Source organism: Mesoplodon densirostris, chromosome 9 (assembly GCF_025265405.1).
Source record: "Mesoplodon densirostris isolate mMesDen1 chromosome 9, mMesDen1 primary haplotype, whole genome shotgun sequence".
NCBI lineage: Eukaryota > Metazoa > Chordata > Mammalia > Artiodactyla > Ziphiidae > Mesoplodon > Mesoplodon densirostris.
In genome coordinates, this window is record NC_082669.1 from 71032617 (window position 1) to 71052505 (window position 19889).

At 39.6% G+C, this 19889-nt stretch overlaps 2 protein-coding genes across 2 annotated transcripts in view; one reads left to right on the forward strand and one right to left on the reverse strand.

Moving 5' to 3' along the window:
- NPSR1 (neuropeptide S receptor 1) overlaps positions 1-19889 on the forward strand; it is a 117091-nt gene that overhangs the window by 38243 nt on the left and 58959 nt on the right.
- On the reverse strand, positions 12073-14208 carry LOC132496125 (SUMO-conjugating enzyme UBC9-like). Its single transcript, XM_060108322.1, has one exon. The coding sequence runs from the start codon at positions 12784-12786 to the stop codon at positions 12175-12177; it is 612 nt and encodes a 203-aa protein (XP_059964305.1). The 5' UTR covers positions 12787-14208; the 3' UTR covers positions 12073-12174.

The following is a 19889-nucleotide window of genomic DNA, read 5'->3' on the forward strand; positions in this document are numbered from 1 at the left end:
GGTATACATTTGTAACCAAACCAAACTTGGATCCACTTGCCTGCCTCACAGCCAAGCCAATCTACCTACACCAGGTTGTGGTGGAGGAAACTGCAGCATTTATTGCAGGTGCCAAGCAAGGAGAATGAGCAGCTCATGCTCAAAAGACCCAAACACCCCATGGCTTTCAGGCAAGGGTTTTTAAAGACAGTGTTAGGGGAGGGGATCATAGGAGCATGGCCATCTCATGGACCTTCTTCTGACTGGTTCATGGTAAGGTAACAGTGTGGTGTTTCAGTAATCTTAATTATCAACCTTCTGGTTCCGACCAGTCTGGGTTATACCACCATCCTCCACCTGGGCAGTGGCAGGGGTCTTCGTTCCTGCAGAACAACTTAAAGATACATGTCAGATTGTTATATATATATATCCCTTGAGGAGGAACTACTGCTGAACTGTTGATCTTGACTGCTTTTCCTTTGTTTCTGCATTCCCTCACTTCCCTAATTAGTAACTGGTTAAGTCTGGTCTTTGGAACTCAGGGAAGGGCTGGGAGACTAAAGCTTTTTTTCTACAAACAAGAAATGGGGGACATGAGGGGCTTTTGTACCTGGGAGGGCCCCACAGGTTCCTGCTTGGTTTCACAGTGGTGTGAAATCCATGGCCTTAGTATTGAATATTTAAAAATATATGTAAATGTTTTCCACAACTAGTGGAGATTTGGAGCAGAATTAAAGGCCTAAAACTGAAGAAGTCATTCATGTACAGAAGTCCTAAAATTACTAAAACACAGATATTCATAAATAATTGGTACATGTGGTTGTAAACTGAAAACATGTATCAAATATTATACTAGAAAAAGGATATATATAAATGTACATACCCTTTAGCGCAACAATTCTATGAGTAGAAAAATTTCCCCCAAGCCATTATTTAAGGATGGTATAATGGTTTCTAAACAAGGATATAATTTACAGTGTTAGTTACAAAATGAAAAAAAAAATAGAATAAGAATAAAACAGTGGTGGCATTGGTTATATAAACAATAATTTATATCTACGAAGAAATAAAATAGAACAATGTAGATAATGTCCATTTATAGGGTAATAAGCTGTGATATTGTTACGCAAAATATGGGTTCACTTCTTGGTAGGTGTCAAGCCAAAAGACATAACCAAGCCAAAGATCGGGAGAAGGAAGGATTTCTTATTACTTGCAGCAAATAAGGAGAACACAGAGACTCTTTGCCAAAGCAGTGTCTCCCCAACAGCAAAATTGGGGAAGTTTTAAGCTAAGGGTACATGCATATTCATGAAGGGGCTTGGGTGGTCCACTGAGTCCAAGCTTTAGTTGATAGAAGTCACGAGGGTCAGAAAACGTCGATATCATCATTCATTGGGTTCCGGTTGATCTGGTGGTTGAACACTTTAGGATAATCTTTACCATTAAAACAAAACTGGAAGTCTTTAACAACTGATATATAATCTTTGTTATTGCTTCGTCTTTTGCCTGATAATAGTTGTTTGTTCTTTTGTTCCTTTAAGATCATTAATTACTGAGACGTGTTCAAGGGCAAGCATTGTGGCCAGGCTTAGATCACAAAATGGTTTAGGCCAAAAATGGCTTCTCTTATGTCAAGAAAGCCATGCCTGGTTCTCTTTCTCCAAGGATCCCCTGTCCTGTTTGTTTACAATATGTTGTCATGTTAAAAAGAAAAAAGCAACTTAAAACCCAATATTTACAGTATAATTCTACTTTAGAAAAAAATATATGCATGTAAATAGAAAATAAATTCTAAAAATTTCTGCAGTTGAATGTTAGTAGTTGTTATATCTAGATGGCAAGATTTTGCATGCTTGTTATTTTCTATTTTATCCTAGTTTGTTTGGCTCATCTGGATTTTCCAGTTTTTCTGCAAGTTGCATGTAAGCGATTTAAATAAGGCTGTGACATAATTAGATTTTCAAGGGTAGAAACAGGATTGCAGGGCCAATATAAGAGGCAAAGTTATTGAAGCAAATCAGATGAGAGATGATGGCAGCCAGAAGCCAGGAAGTGGCAGTGGGAATGGGCAAAAGTGGGCAGACTTGAGTGATTCCAAAGACAAGAAATGATGAGCTTGAAGATTGGTTACTTATGGGAGTGAGGCTGCAGATACCTACAGTGCAGTAAGAAATCATGCTTCCTTGGAGTTTAAAATAAGGATGAGTCAGCCAGATGGAGAGGGAGGGAAGGCCATTTCAGCCAGAAGTGTGTGTCCCATTATTTGACCTGTCTTACAGTGGCCTTTCCCAGCCAAATTGCAAACACACCCACCAAAGTTGAATTAACATTTTCAAAGGGAGAGGAAAGCATAATTCCCTCTGGAAACTCTGAGCACATTATGTCAAAGTGAATCCATCCATCCTGGTTATAGCAGTTTCCAGACAGGCTGCCCAAGGCTGCTTTGCAGAAAAGGCTTATTCTGTGCTGAGCACCTCATTTACACCTGAATGGAGAACTCCTGAGAATCCTGGACCAGCCAAGCACAGCACAGTTACTATTTCCAGAAAATTTTCATTTGACCCCAATGACTTACAATAACAGAACAATGTCCCATTACCCAGTAATAATCACTGTGACCTTCACTGGGAATGGTCCTTTCCCACAAGGACCTGATCCAAAATACCATCCAGCAGATGGGAGCTCCTGTCAGAACATGAAGATCCATCACACTGACAGGTTCTCCCTGAAGACCCCAAGTGCCAGAGGATTTGAACAAAGCATCCTTTTATATGCAGGGTGAAGGAGGCACAAATTTCTAAATGGCACACAATACAGTAGCCTGTAATTATCTATTTTTAGCAGAATTTTTAAGTCAATAGGACAGGTCAATGGGATTTCCATTCCAAATCTTCATTGAAGTTCTTTATCAAAAAAAAGACTGTTTTTCACTTGACCTGTTCAACATTTCTTACCAGAGATAATTTCTAACAATAATAATGATAATCATAATGAAATAATATGAATATTTCTTAGTTTGCCAGACCCTATTACAAACCTATCTCATTTTATCTTTATAACAATCAACATGAAGAAGGTAACAATTTCTACAGATGTCAGGGAGGAAATTTGTCCATTTGATTGAACCAAAACCCATCTACCTCCCACACTGAGGAGTTAGGCTTTTATTTTAAAGAATATGCTGTTATCAAGAAAGACCTATTAAACATTTGCTTTGACCTTTGCCTTCAAAGTCATCCAAACCTGAGTTACCAGCTGGTTTCTCGAAAAGGGTAATTAATGTTGACTTTTCTTTTCACCACCTTCGGCATAACTAGTATAAAGGAAAACCTTTAAAATAGTATAACCATATTGCCACAGAAACAGATTCAGAAAAACAAACCTGAGAATGCTAGAGAAAGGAAACATATTATGTAAGTTTTCCCTTAGAGTTTGGCAGCCTTTGTTCATAGTTGGCTATAAACTCATTTAGTTCTACCAATAAGCCCACACAACTTTACTTCCTGACATCTGTTCTCTCCTCCCATGATCTGGAAGTTTTCTTTCTTCTGATAAGTGTAAAACATTTGTGGGGATAAGATGTGTTCAGAAAGGGACAGAAAGCAGACAGCCTGGTTCAATAGGTGTTGGCGGGGGGGATCCCAGGAAGCTGGATTTCTTTAAACAACCCCTTCAAAGTTTTCCTTACCCAAGTGGTTTTGGAACAATGTTTTGAGAATCTCGAGTCAGGTATTTGGTGGTGGTATGCACATAGTGGTTAGGAAAATGGCATCACAGGGTCCAGAGTCAAATCCCAGCTCTTTGTGTCACCAACTGGGTGAAGGTGGCGAGCCAATTAACTAAGTCTCAGTTTTCCCATTTATCAAGTGGGTGTGATAATAATATATGTAAATTAATGAGCTAATATATATATGCAAAGTGCTTAGACCAGTGTCAGGATTACAGTAGGTAATCAATAAATGGAAGTAATTATTATTATCATTATATTATATGAAACGTTAGATAGTAATATAGTATGCAGTGAAGCCCTCATTTTCTTGGACAGAACTAACTAAGCACAAATCCCCATATGTCTGTTGCCCATGGAGTTAGATGAGAGAAATGTCTAATGGTAACACACAACATGTGTTATCAAGCTACCCAAATTAATAATCCAATTAAATTCCACTTTAAACAGGAACAAAAAAGGGTGGGGACCTCTAAACCCCTTCTCAGCACAAGCTCTCAGAACAGTAGACTGCTGACTGTCACCAAGGTGACTGTAGATACAGCTTTCATAACCATTCCTGAAATCACTCATATTCCAAAAAGAGAACATATACTTCTAAGAGTAAAACTTAGTAATTAAGTCACTCAGCCAAAAAAAGACATCACAATACATATCAGAACACCCATAATAACACTTTTAGAGAACTGACTATGTCCCATCAACTGTGCCATGCCAAATCCCCTACTGGAATTAGCTCATTCTATCCTGACAGCCACCCTAGGATGAGTGTTGGTTTGATCTCCATTTGTGACTGAGGGTACTGAGGACAGAGAGATTAAGTAAGTATTTATGCACCTCATGGAGAGTAGACCCAGGTTAAACCCAGGATGACACATCCCAAAGCCTGTGCTCCTAGTCAGAACCCCCACACAGAACTGCTCATGTAGTCAAGAGAACAGTAGTGTCCCCAGAATGTGGGCAAAACCCAGTGGAGAGGCTGTTTAGTGCACTATGCAAGCTAATTGTTGTCACCAGCTTGTTAATGAACAGGAAGTGGGTCAAGATAATGAGAAGACAAGCCACAGACTGGGAAAAAATATTTGCAAAAGACACATCTGATAAAAGACTGTTAACCAAAATATACAAAGAACTCTTAAAACTCAATAGTTAGAAAAAAAAAAAAAACCAATTTAAAAATTGGGGAAAAGACCTGAATAGCCACCTTACCAAGGAAGATATACAGATGGCAAATAAGCATATGAAAAAACACTCCACATATGTCATTATGGAATTGCAAATTAAAACAACAAGATACTGCTATACACCTATTAGGATGGCCAAAATCCAGAACACAGAAAATATCAAATGCTAGTGAGGATGTGAAATAACAGGAACTCTCATTCATTGCTGGTGGGAATGCAAAATGGTAGTTTCTTACAAAACTAAACATACTCTTACCACACAATCCAGCAATCACACTCCTTGGTATTTACCCAAAGAGCTGAAAATTTATATCCACACAAAAACCTGCACATGGATTTTTATAACAGCTTTATTCATAATTGCCAAAACTTGAAAGCAACCAAGATGTCCCTCAGTAGATGAATGGATAAACAAACTATGGAACATCTACACAATGGCATATTATTCAGCGCTAAAAAGAAATGAGCCATCAAGCCATAAAAAGACGTGGAAGAAAACTTAAATGCATATTACTAAGTGAAAGAAGCCAATCTGAAAAGGCTACATATTGTATGAATTCAACTATATGACATTTTGGAAAAGATAAAACTATTCTAAAACCATTCTATTCTAAAATTAAGCTGGAAAGAGTAAAACGATCAGTGGTTGCCAGGGGTTAGAAGAGAGGGAGGGATGAACAGGCAGAGTGCAGAGGATTTTTAGGGCAGTGAAACTATTCTGTATGATACGACAATGGTAGATTCATGTCACTATATACATTTACCAAAACCCATAGAATGTACAACATCAAGCATGAACCCTAATGTAAACCATGGATTTTGGAGGTTCATTGATTGTAACAAATGCACCACTCTGGCGGGGGATGTTGAGAGGGGGAGAGGTTGTGCATGTCGGGGGTAGGGGGTATATGGGAACTCTGTACTTTCCTCTCCATTTTGTTGTGAACCTAAAACTGCTCTAAAAAATTAAATCTATTTTTTTTTTAAAAAAGAAGTGGATGCTAATCTTCAACACGTGCAGCTTTTTATAATTCATTTATAAACAATGATCTCCAAGTGGGGAAAGACTCATGTTCATCTTGTTAGCTTTTTAAAAATTTATTTTGAAATAATAATAAATTCAAAGGAAGTTACAAAAACAGTGGGATGAGGTCCTCATACCTTTTATCTAGTTTCCCCAATGATGTTTGTACAACATTTTGCATAACTCTGATACAATATCAAATCAGGAAACGGACATAGGTAAAATGTGTGTGTATAGCTCTATGCCATTTTGCCACATATGTAAATTCGTATAACCACCACCACAATATCTTGATCAAGTGCCGACTAAGATACTCAATAAAGATACTATTAAAGACTCATTGAATAAACAAATAAGCAAGTGGCTGAGTGGATGATTGAATGCATGAGATAAATAAATGGCACATAGATCTTATTTGAATATAGGGTCAGTCAATCTCACAAATCATTTTTATTTTTATAAAGTCTTGATCTGAGGGTTGTTTATAAATGCATGGATTGGAAGCACACCACCACACTATTAAGAGCCATTTCAACTTGGCTAATTGAGCCTACGTGTGTTTCGTTGCCCTCCCCAAAAACATGGTTATTGAAATAATATAACATAAATATAGGGGGAAATGTGTACATATATATATATATATATATATATATATATGTGTGTGTGTGTGTATGTATCCTTGATGATAGGAAAGAGTGCTATCCATGTGGTAAAAAAAAAAAAAAGAAGAAAAAATTGAGACTTTCTTAACATATTCAGAGCAGCTTGTGGGAAAGAAAAACAAAACCCTCCTTTGTAGCAAGTAGAAGGGATACCTGTCAAGAATCCATTCTCCATCCCAGAACTCAGAAAACCAAGAGATGGGGCAGTGTCTCAGCCCCTGACAAAGTTCAAAAGCTCTAGGTGGAGCTAGTGCTCTGGTCTTAGTCTCCAAAAATAACTGGACTTTGATCTGGCCAAAATTCTCCCTCAACTCTTGTCTGCTCATCTAAGGTTTTTCAGAAACCATCCAAGTATCTGAACAAAAGCGACAGCATCTCTGAAGAAATACTCTCAGCTCCAAATCTGATGTTATGAAAGACCCTCAGGAAAAACTCCTCTGCTGGGCTTGAGATCCCTGACAACTATATCCACTGTTTTTCTTCTCACAGGAAGCCCATCGGCCTGAAGACTGTGGCACTTAACCACGGTTTCTATGGGTCACTTCTCAGATAAGCTGCAAATAGGAGCAGAGAGAGAACGTAAAATTTCTCATTACAGCTCTTTGTTTAGAACGCATTTTTGCTTGCTTTTTTAAGGAGAGTAGAGAAACTTGCTCCTCTGCCTTCCAAGAGAAAACTGAAAGTTAGATTCGATTTCAGAGTGTGCCCACAGTTTCTGACCTAAGGATATTAATCAGGGTGTCTTAACCCCTCCCACCTACCCTTTGCAAGAACCATCACCTATTTCCCCCATTGGAGGTTCAGTTCTGAGTAAAACACTCCTAAGCACATCATCCTCTCCCTAGGAGCCTTGTCAGCCCCAGGATCCAGTCTATGCAAGCATCCCACCTGCCCTGGAGTTGTGGCAGTGCGGTGGTCTCTGGAGACTTCCACTTGAGAGGGAATAGAGGAGGAGCAAAGCCCATTGACCGATCTCTATTTGCCTCTCTGTGTCCTAAAATCTCCATCTCCTTGTGAATAAAAGAATCAAAGTATGTTCAATCCCAGTGAAGAGCTATATCCCTGAACTTTACAAGACTTAAACATCTTGAAAAAATAGAACAACCTCTGATAGAAAAATCAATGAACACATACAAAGTTTCTGTAGTTCAAAAGGAAACTCTCTAAGGAATTTAGCTAATACAATCCAATAAGAAGACAACAGAATAAATGGGTGTAAGTGAAAAAAAATGAGTGAAATTATCAGTTTGCAAATGATGTGACTATTTTAGAAGGAAACACAAGATTGTTTGGAAATCCCATTGGTCCTAATAAGAGATTTAATTAAAGTAGCTGATTATAAAAACAACAAATATAAAAAGCAATTAGCTTTTCTATATACTAGCAATAACCTATTAGAAAATATAATAAAAAACTAAAGACTGCATTTTCAATAACACAAAATGCATATGAATACACTTTAAAATAAATGTAATGACTTATATGAAGAAAATTATATCAATATAAGTTAACTTAGTGACATTTTTTAAATTTAATAATTGAAAATCCATTCAATGTTTCTGGTCAGAAAAGTCCACATTGTAAAGACTGCAATTAAAATTGTGGTTCCATGCAATTCAGATGAAGACTCCAATTGGATTTTTAATTTTAAAACTAGCAGATACTATTTTAAAGCACATCTGGAAACACATATTCTTGATATTTTTCCAAGAAATTTATAACAAGGGAAACAAGTAAAATGTAACTGCTCATCTTGAAACAAGGCCATGTTGGCTTAAGATTTAAAAATGAAGGAACAGAATGAAAAGCTGGACAAAAATCAAATATACATAGGACTTTAGGAAATAAGAAAAATGCTTTTGAAATGAACAAGGGGAAAGAAAGGTGGTTGAATAATCAGAGCAGGATGTGTGCTCCAGCAGATTAGCCCTCCTGCTTTCCTGCACATACTTAACTCTGTGCTGCCTGCAGCCCTCTGTGCTGGCTTGGCCCTCTGACTTGAAGTCTTCCCCTGAAGCTATTCCTTGTCTCTGCTCAGTGTTCCCTCCACAGAGAGGTCTTCCTTGGTCTTCCTAACTAAAATAGCACCCTGTAGAGGGTTTAAGGGATTTGGGGGTTGAACAATGAAAAAGATGTGACCACTAGGTACCAGTAACACACACAAGCTTTATTTAGGTGCCGCTTTGACAAGTTTGCATGTGAGGAAGTCCCTCACAGCCAGACTGTCAAGTGGCTACGGTGCAGGGGTCACCATTCAGAAGGGAAGGAAGGTAAGGTGGGAGTGAGATCAGAGAGGGGTTTATGTGTCTAGGTGATGTCATTCAGCAGCACAGCAGGGAGTCAAGGTCAGGGAGTTCCAAAGTTGACAGCATCTGCTTGAGGTCTTTTTAGTCTATGGCTATAGCTATGGCTATAAATCTAACAGATGTTGGGCACAGTTTTTCAGGGTATACAAAACAGGAAGGCTGTCAGTGGCTAAAAATCTGCTTATATGGGCTATATATAAAATAATTAGATGTAAAAACTTGAGTTGGTGCCAGTGCGCCTTTGAGCTAACGGATCTCAGTCTGCAATGAAGAAACAAGCAACCTAGGAGCTAATATACAGAGACCATCTTTGGCTTATTTATATAACACACTTCCACTCGATTCAATGTCAATACCCGCTTGATATTTTGTTAGAGCACTTATCCCTCTGTGCCATTATAATCTATATTATTTGGTTTTTGTGTTTTTATCTGTTTTTTTCATTACAATGTTAACTCTGTGAAGATAGAACTGTGTCATCCTTATACATCGATGTTTCCTCAGTGCCAAAAAATTGAGTGTCTGAACAGAATGGGTACTTAAAAAACATTTGCTGGAGGAATGAAGAAAGGAAAGGAAGAAAGGAGGAAGCCATACTAAGATAAGCATCAGGGCCTCCCTGGTGGCGCAGTGGTTAAGAGTCCGCCTGCTGATGCAGGGGATACGGGTTCATGCCCCGGTCTGGGAGGATCCCATATGCCGCGGAGCGGCTGGGCCCGTGAGCCATGGCCGCTGGGCCTGCGCATCCGGAGCCTGTGCTCCGCAACGGGAGAGGCCACAACAGTGAGAGGCCCGCATACCGCAAAAAGAAAAAAAAAAAAAAAAAAAAAAAAGATAAGCATCAAAATAGAGTTAAAATTCCAACATAAACATGAAATTGTTTTTTAGGAAAAATATTTCAATAATTAGGGTGGGGAAGAATTTTTCTAAGTGGGACATCAAGGTAGAAATTATTAAGGAAGACTAACAGATTTGAATTCAAAAATATAAAGCATAAAATTTAAATTATGAAGTAAAAATTTTTTAAAATAAAATTATAAACTAATTTAAATATTTACAGTATAAGTAGTATTTGCATAGCTGATAGAGAGTTGACATACTCACCAAATAAGGACTTCCTACAAATCAATAATAAAAAGAAAAATACCTAATAGAAAAACAAACACAAATATGTGAATAGGAAAACACAGAAAGGAAATGCAATTCACCACTGTCTATTTTAAATGTTTAATGTCATTAACTAAATAAATGCAAAAAACAATAACAATGAGATGCCATGTCTGCCTACTAAGAAAAGAAAGTAGGTTTCAGGAAACTGGTAATGCATCAGGCCATTTCTATTAAATACAATCTGAAAAGGTATCAACAAAGATACCTCAGAAAGTGTTTATCTATGGATCATGTTTTGCTTTTCGATACTTTTTAATTTTTCATCATTACATATTACTTATGCAATAAAAAAGTAATTGTACATTAAAAATGAATAGTTAGGGTAAATCCCTGGCTCCTAGAGTGGGCCAATCATGGAAAATGATGTCCCAATACTGAGAACGGCCTAGGTCTGTTGCAACTTTGGTAGCACAGTGGAGAGGGTGATGATTTTCTCTGCTTTAGATGAAGGCCAGGGGACGAGAGTTAATTCTGCACAGATGGATCTTGAAGTCTCAGCAGAGGTTTTCCAGGTGCCCAAAGGAGGAATGGATTGTAGGCAGAATAGAATGTGCAAGAAGGAGATGGGCACAGGACGGCATGGGGCGCAGTAACAACTTGAATTCTCAGTTTCCAGAATTCACACTTGACACTGAATGTCTATCAGGTAATAGGGCTCAGGTTGGAGTTCACCTCACTGGTTATGGGTAAAAGACAGATTTTTTGATGAAATTTGCAAAGCGAGGGTTAGTAAAAAGAGCACATTTCCCTAATGTCTTACCTCGGGGAGTGCTGGGACTGGCCAGAGTGTACCTTCCAGGGGAGGGACCCAGTTTCCCTAGTTGCTCACCTTTGTTATTTATCAAGGGATAGAACAAGTTTATCAGTGGGGGGAAGGGTGTGGTGGTGGCAGAAAAAGGGCCTCGACCACTAGGCAGTCTGGTGTAGAGGTCAGTTGTTTACCGCAGTTGTTTAGGAAAGCCAGCTGCCAGCTTGAGACCCATGGGAGTTGAGTTCAGGTGCAGTCCCACCTCTTGACCTGGGGAAAACCCACTGTCCCCACTGGCTCATCACCTAGGCCACTCGGTGAGAATTCCCAACTTGCTTTTGGACTATTCTATTTATCCGTAACAGAATCTTAGGGTCACTTTTGGACTATTCTGGTGTCCATACATTTCACTGATTTTAATTTCACTGAGGCTGGATTTGACTCACCCATGCTTTAAGGGTAGTGTGCAGAATACATCACAAAACTAGTGCCTGAGGTTAACTACATGCCCAGCAGTCACGTCTCTATTAGACGTCTTTTTGTGTATTTGTCAGCACATACACATACACGCTTATGATACAAGGCTGGTCTTTTGTGAAAAGTAGCCACAAAACTACTTTTTTGTACTAACTGCCAATGCTAGGTGACAGAGAGTGAAGGGTTAACAGTTCTTGGACAGAAAAGAGAAGTTCTAGATAAATGACAAAGAATTGAAATATTAACCCATGTTATCGGTTAAAGTTTGATAACAAGGGCAACATTTAGAAAGAGGTAAAGGGGATCCATGAAACTGTTTTTTTTTTTTTTTTTTTTAATAAACAGCTTTTTTACTCTAAACAGCAACACAGACAAACGCCATATAAACACAAAGGAAGTGATGCGGAAACGCGACGCTGGCTGACTGTGGATCTGAGGCTCCTAAGCAACACAAGCCGGGCTCTGGGAGAGGAGAGGGCGGGGCGGGGCAGGTCTGATTTTCTGTTTCGTGCAGCCAGCTGAAGGCTAAGTGCAGCTCTAGACGGCGTGAAGCATGCCTGCATCCGCGAGCAAAGGAACTAGCTTCTTGGGACTCATTGAAGTATAAAAGTTTATAATTTTACAGCAGTTGAAATACTGACATCAATATTAAAATAAAAGCAAGTTTTACATAACAATCAAAAATACAAAAGACTGAAGGAAGAGACCCTGTATGGAAAACTGGGCGATTCAGCGAGCCGAGACCGTACCAGGGGCAGAAATGGAAAATGGCGCCCGCCCAACCCTCCCCTGGTGACCAGTAACTGTAGAGAGCAACGTTAGATTTGCAAAAATGTTGTAAACAAGTTCTTGCCACACCAGTCCCTTCCTTTTTATGATGCCACAGGTCGCTGCTTATGAGGGAGCAAACTTCTTGGCTTGTGCTCGAACCCTTTTCTCGTATTCCACTCTGTTTCGGCAGTAGATCGTGTAGGCCTCTGCTTGAGCTGGGTCTCGGATATTTGGTTCATTTAGAAGTTCCTGTATTCCTAATAAGATGTGCTTAATCGTGATGCCCGGCCTCCAGTCCTTGTCCTCCCCCAGGATGGACAGGCACACTGTGCCCGAGGGGTACACGTTCGGATGAAATAATGGCGGTTCAAACGTGCATTTCGGAGGTGAGGATGGATAATCGTCTTTGAACAGCATCCGTAGTTTAAACGAGCCTCCTTCCCACGGAGTCCCCTTCTTCCCGGGAATGGCGCACTCCCAGTTCATGAGGTTCATCGTGCCGTCGCGATTTTTTGTTGGGACGGCCACAAAACCAAACGGGTGGTCTTTTCTCCAGGCTTTCCTCTCCTGGGCGAGTCTGCTGAGGGCGATCCCCAACATGTTTGCGTCCCTCGGGCGGCCGCGGTCCGGCGAGGGAGGCGGACGGGGCGGCGGCGTTGGCGTTGGCGGCGTTGGCGGCGCCGTTGGCGGCGGCGGCGCTCCCTTTGTCTCGGGACTTCCCTCACGAGCCCCCATGAAACGGTTATAATGATTGCCTCACTAATTCAAAAACTGCTCATCCAGTTAGAGATAAAATAAATGAATGATAAAATGGTGATTAACTTAGAGTGTTAGTAGGTGTTTGTACAGGAACCCCTGCCCAGCAAAAGTGCCATAACGGCTTTAAATAGTATATGTTGAAAAATAAAAGTTGGAAATTTAAAAAATATTTTTTTCCCTTGCAGAATGTGGATAATAGGCCTTTGTGAGGTGAGGTCACCTTAATCACACACCTCTGTACAAATGTGGATTCTATAAGAATAGTTAACATCATTCATCATTCTTGGTTAGTGTTACTGTAGAGATGTAATGCAATATTGTGGGGAGATTATTTTCATGACAAATATACTGTGATTGCTATTTAAATTACCTTAGTCCTGCATTTATAGAGTCACGGAAGTCACAAATCTTTCAGTTATAGAAAGAAATTATGTGACATTCAAGAAAACGGAGTTTCACAACTGTCTTGAGATATTTCTGTCTTAGAATATCAAAGACTACGTTGGTACCACTTCAGAACAAACTGGGAGGGGGAAGTCACGGGAGATGATACTGAGGAGATGGGAGGTGGGAAGCCGACCATGAGTTGAGTTTCAAGCCACGCATAGGGATTAAGTCGGAAGGCTCACAACCGTAAGAGTGATGGAATCAGATTGGTTCTCCTGGAAACCAATTTCACTGAAAGATTCCCCTGGAAATGGACAGACAGATTGGTGGAAGACAGACTGGTAAGAAACCAGACTGGAGGAGTCAAGGTAACAGCTTAGGAGACTATTTTCATTGTCCTAAAAAGATGATAAGGATCTCAAATCCAGTGGTCCTCAACCCTGGTTGGATCACAGAGTCAGCTGGGGAGCTTTGGAAACTATGGATTCCTGAATACCATTCCAGATCAAACACATCAGAATCTCTGGGGCATCACCATTTTTTTAAGTTCCCCATATGATTCTGGTGCAAGATGAGAAGTGAGAATGCTGCTCTGAACTATGCAATGGCAATAGATGTGGATATATTCAAAAAACATTTAGGAGATAAACCTTCATGATGGCTGACTGATGGAAATGGAGGAACAGGAAGTGTCTAACTTCATGGTGTAGGTCTTGGACAGCTTGGAGGATGGGGTGGCACTTATTAAGATGGAAAATATGGAGAACTTCTTGAATATATTTCAAGCTTTGAATACACGTGTAGTCTCTTCAAAACCTAACCTGCCCTACAAATCTACAAACTTGGAGTGGCAATCAGCAAAGAAAGCTTACATAATTTGAAAAATAATTCTTTGCTAATGTCAGGAAAATTATATTCTTTCAAATGTTACAAGAAAAATATGGCTTGACTATAGATGCCTGTTCTCAACGGAGATCTGGATATTGAAATAGCAACATCTCATTGTGAAGATTTTGCTGCTATCTGAGATTAGATTTATCATTTCTTTTTTTTTTTTTTTTTTTTTTTTTTTTTTTTTTTTTTGCGGTATGCGGGCCTCTCACTGTTGTGGCCTCCCCCGTTGCGGAGCACAGGCTCCGGACGCGCAGGCTCCGGACGCGCAGGCTCAGCGGCCATGGCTCACGGGCCCAGCCGCTCCGCGGCATATGGGATCCTCCCAGACCGGGGCACGAACCCGTATCCCCTGCATCGGCAGGCGGACTCTCAACCACTTGCGCCACCAGGGAGGCCCAATTTATCATTTCTTTAAGACTGAGTTGGAGTATCTCATCAGAGGACACTTTCTCAGCAAACTGGTCTATATGGCTATGAAGTTTCAGAGCAGTTCTTAGATTTCAGTCTTCTTGAAAACCCACGTCCACCTGCAAATGTGTTCTCTGTCAACTCCTACTGGTCTTACCTGTTTTTCTCTTGCTTGTTCCCTCATTTAATGGTTGTATTTTTCCTTGCGAAGGTATTTCTCTCAGGCAGGATCTCTCCACAAGGAACCCCAGCAGCATTAGGCTTACATTTTCCTTAATGCTAATAAACAATCACTATGACAATGGAGTAGACAACTCTGATTGGGTCATGAGTCCACACTAGGTGGCGGGCATGGAGTCAATACCACCTAAATCATGTGGATTAAGGCCTTCTCTGGGAAAGGTAATTGAGATACTGTCATCAGGAGAAGAAATATATGTAGGGTAAGCAAAACCAACAGATGACCAGTAAAACCTCAGTGAGTCTCTGACTTTCCATTTCCCTGAGCCTCACCATGGCTGGGTGATTCACAGGAATAATCCATGGTTTACTGCGTTCCCTCCCCAGTCTCCATGCATACCCATGTGTGGAGGCAGAGATGGTCGTGCATCATGGGGAGGCCCTGGAAGTTTCAGAGAAAAGACTACCCTGGAGGTTGAAGCTAAAGTGAAGGCCAACTTGTTGTGCCATTCATGGCAGGCCATCCCTCTTGTTTCTTATCCCGGAGCCCTGTTCCCCTCCTCCTTCTTGCTGACTTTGATAACTGAATGAGTGAATAAATGAATGTATATTTGGGTGCCACACATATGGTCCCTACAAACCCCATGCCAGCCTTCCTTCTTTCTTCCAAAAGATGAACTGAGTGATTATTGGAATAAAAGAGCTGGAAAAGTGAGAGCTCTCAACTCCAGACCCAGAGAAAAAAGAATGGGGCTTGTGAAAAGTAATGCTTAATGAGTTAATTTCCAAAAGCCTAAAACAGAGCTTTAAAAATGTTCATTTCTTTTAAACAGTGGTTAAGGTTTTGATAATCTACCCTGAGGAGGTCATATAAAACTGCTGATAAAGCTTTTTGCAAAGGAATTTTGCAAAGCTATTTATAAAGTAGAAAATTGTAAACAAATTAAATGTCCAACTTTGAAAGAACAGTTAAATAACATATGCTACATCCACTCAAAGAATATAGTTTACCATTAAAAATAATTTTAGTAATAAATTTATAATAATTTTGAAAAAATCTCCTAAATAAGTGAAAAGCAAGATAGAAAATTATATATGCACAGTGAACTCCAGCTATATAAAAAAGTAAAGACTTACATGGAAAAATGAACTCAAATAACTGTTGTTTTTGGTGATGATAGAATGTATGATCCTCCTCTTCCAACTTTCTACTTTTCTTTAGTTTCCGTATTTTTGGTAAGCATAACCGATGTTCAGTTCTCAATCATCTTGATTGACCTGTCAGCAGAATTTGACACAGTTGATCACTCCCTCCTCCCCAAAAAACTTTACAAACTTGCCTTCTAGAACACCATACCCTGCTGGTTTTTCACTCACCCATTGGTCCCTCCTTCCATCTCCTTTCCTTGCTCCTCATCTTCTCCCTTATCTCTTACTGTTGGGTGTCCCAGAACTTGGTCCACAGATCTTTACTCTTGACTAGTCACACTTCCTTAATGGCCTCACACAGCAGCATGACTTTACGTACCATCTATATGCCAACAAGTCTCCCACTTATATCTCCAGACTAGTCCTTGCTCCTGAACTCTAGACTTGAATACGCAACCCTACTATACATGGCTGCAAAAAGATATCTCAAACAATTCATGTCCCAAACTAATTCCTGATCTTCCTTCCCAAACCTATTCCATTTGGGTTCTTTCTCATCTGTACCAGTCAAGATTTGGTCTAGAAATCAGAGTTACTCTAATTATTATAGGAATCAAGGGATTGAGTAGATAACTTGGTGCTTTCCTAAGTGTGAGCAGAGTTACAAGAGTGAAGATCAAGAATACTGAAGCCAGAAGATCAAAGAAATACCTCCAAAGCTTGTGGCTCTTAAATGTTCTTTGGGGAACTGCAGCATTTCTCAGGGTCTATGCCAAAGCTCCCATCAACTGTCTCAACTGCAGAAGCAAAGCAGGCTCTTCCAGAAGCCTGAGAAGCTATACACCTTGCAGTTGCTCATACATCTGCCTTCTATGGCTACTGACAATAATGGCCTCTCTTCACTTTTCCTTTTCAAATTTCGCATTGAAAAACTCTAACCTGGAACCACATAGGGAAAGAGAATCTAGAAAATATGGTTCCTAGATTCTTCTCCATCATGCAGAGGAGTCCCCTAGAAGTAGACAGACAGGTCAAAACAAACAACCACAGCTCTTTGAGAATAAGGTTTGTCTTGCTGCCTGTGGCACTAGCAACCTGCACTAGGTGTGCAGTGTCTTTGTGGCCACTGTTGACCTGGGGAGTGGAGGATGGCAAGTGGGCAATTTAAAATTTTGTAGCACTCTCTTACTACAGTGCACCAACTTCTTTCTTCACTAAGCTTTCTCCTGGTTGTTGTAAGTTATTTACTATTGGGTTGGCCAAAAAGTTCGTTTGAGTTTTTCCGTAAGATGTTATGGAAAAACCCGAGCGAACTTTTTGGCCAATCCAACGTATTCCAGAGTTCTGTGGAAGTTGATCCTGACAGTTTTCACTAGCGCATTAGCTGCTGGAATGATGGAGCACTGGAGTTCCCTACCCTGTCATGTTCAGCAACATCACCCCCACCTTTTTTATGTTCTTAAGTTAGATACTCGGATAATTTGGCTTCACACTTTCCTCTTTTCTATTATAGGCATTTAGGCACCATAAGTATTTGTCAAAAATGCTTTAATTTCATCTCACAAGTCCTGATAGACATTATTTTCATTCTATCTCATTATGATTAATTAATCTATAATTTCTATTATGATTTCTTTCTTGACAATTTTGACAAATTTTTATTTAGAACTTTAATTTTCAAAAGTACCAGGCTTGTCTTTGTTACTATTCTCTAGCTTAACTTCTTCTATGTTTTAAGTTTTATGAAATTGGATGAAACTTGACATACAGTGTAATGCATAACATTTTTAGAATGTGCCATGTGCCTTTGAAAATATGTGTGCTCCAGATTTGAGAAGTATCATTAATTATTTACATCAGATCAAGGTTGTTTCCTGCATGATTCAAATTTCCTCTATCCTTAGTGATTTTTTTATCTACTTGATCTATAAATAACTAAAAGAGGTTGCTAAAATCTGCAGTTATGGTAGTGGATTTGTCAATTTCTCCCTGCAGTTTTTTTTTTTTTTTTGCCTGCATTGGGTCTTTGTTGCTGCGCATGGGCTTTCTCTAGTTGCGGTGAGCAGGGGCTACTCTTCGTTGCAGCGTGCAGGCTTGTCATTGCTGTGGCTTCTCTTGTTGCAGAGCATGGGCTCTAGGTGCGTGGGCCTCAGTAGTTACAGCACGCAGACTCAGTAGTTGTGGTTTGCGGGCTCTAGAGCAGACAGTAGTTGTGGCGTACGGGCTTAGTTGCTCCGTGGCGTGTGGGATCTACCTAGACCAGGGCTTGAATCCGTGTCTCCTGCATTGTCAGGAAGATTCTTAACCACTGCGCCACCAGGGAAGCCAATCCCTGCAGTTTTATTAAGTTTTTACTTTATTTATTCTAACAGGTTTAGAATTGATACATCTTCCTGGCGAATTGAACTTTCAGTCACTACTCAGTAACTCTCTTTGTCTCTAGTAATGCTTTTAAGGATTTTATCTTATATTGGTGTAGCTATAGTGTCTTCCTTTTACTTAATATTTGCCTGATATGTCATTTTTATTTTAATATTTTTAGCTTTTATGTTTTAGGTGCTTCCTTTTTCTGCTTTCCTGAGAACAAGTACTCATGTATCTAGCCCTGTGTCCGGTTTGACCACCTGCTCTCAAGGGGTGGGGGTAGACCTCAGGATAAGAGGAACAGGGAGAGCAAAGGAGATGCAAAGAAGCCCTGATCCTTCATCTGGCATCAAAGTGAATTAAATGACCAGGGCTTCTCTCTAGTGTTGGCCTTGGACTCAGATAAAGTTTCCCCATGATCTCTTTGTGTTTGAAACTCTAGGTGTCCAATGAAGAAGCCCTGATCCCCAAGTGTTCTGTTCATGATAAACACTCCATTTGGTTTGTGATTCAAAACAACATCCATTATCTCTGTGAAAGCACTTCCTCTTCCAAAAGTTGTGACGTTGTCTGAAAATAGTATGAGATATTTTAAACGGGGACTTTTTCAGGTTTCCTGTATCCGAGACTGACACCCTACATTGATTGTATAAAATTCCTAGGCACTATCTTTTTGCATAATGCCTCTTTTCCATTCTCTTTATCATCTCCTCCTGGAACTCCAATGAGATTTTTATTAGACTTTCTCATTCTGTTCACTATGTCTCTTAACTTCTCTTTGATCTACCTCTTTGTCTCTCTCTACTGCCTTCAATTTGATTTTTTCAGATCTCTCTTCAAGCTTACTGATTCTCTTTTCATCTGTTTCCAGTCTTCTCTTTATCATGTTTATTGGGATACTAATTTTAATTATTATGTAAGTTTTTGTCATTTCTAAAAGTTTTACTTTGTTCTTGTTTTAATCTACCTGGTCAATTAGAGAGTCACTTTTTAATATCATCAAATTTATAATCCCCTGCTTTATTTCTTTTAATGTATTTTTAAATGCTATATAATATTGTTTTTCTGATATTTCCAATATATGAAATCTCTGAACACTTAATTTCTGTGTGTACACAGATGTTTATGTTTGCACAGTGGAGTTTTTCAAACGTCATAGTACACTCATGAGAGATGAAAGTAAAAAAGGCAAATAAAGTCTTAGTATTATTATGAAAATAATTTTGACCCGATAGATTGAGGGTCTTAGGGACCCTTGGGGATCCTCAGATCACACTGAGAATCACCTCCCTAAAGCATCCATTGATTTAAATGAATTCTTTCTCGCCTATGCATCGAGAATTACCCTTGGGACTTGCCTTTGGCACTTTTAGGAAGATGCCAACACTGGGAACACTGAGAAAGTGAAAGCTCCAATCATTTTCTCTGGAACTCTGGTTGAGATAGACTGCAAGCAATTAAAAAATACATCATATAGCTATATAACCTTTTTGATTCTTAACCAATGTGCTTTCCCCTTCTCCTCTTTAGAATTTCTATCACTGCATAATCCTCCATTTGGACAGCTATGTCATGAGGTTTTTGCTGCTACAATGAAGGTTTATTAAAGGAACATGAAAACAAAATAGTCTACTTCTTGACTTTTGAGTTTCAAATGATTTGGAAGAAAAAATGAAAAGCCAGGCTATGTGGATCTA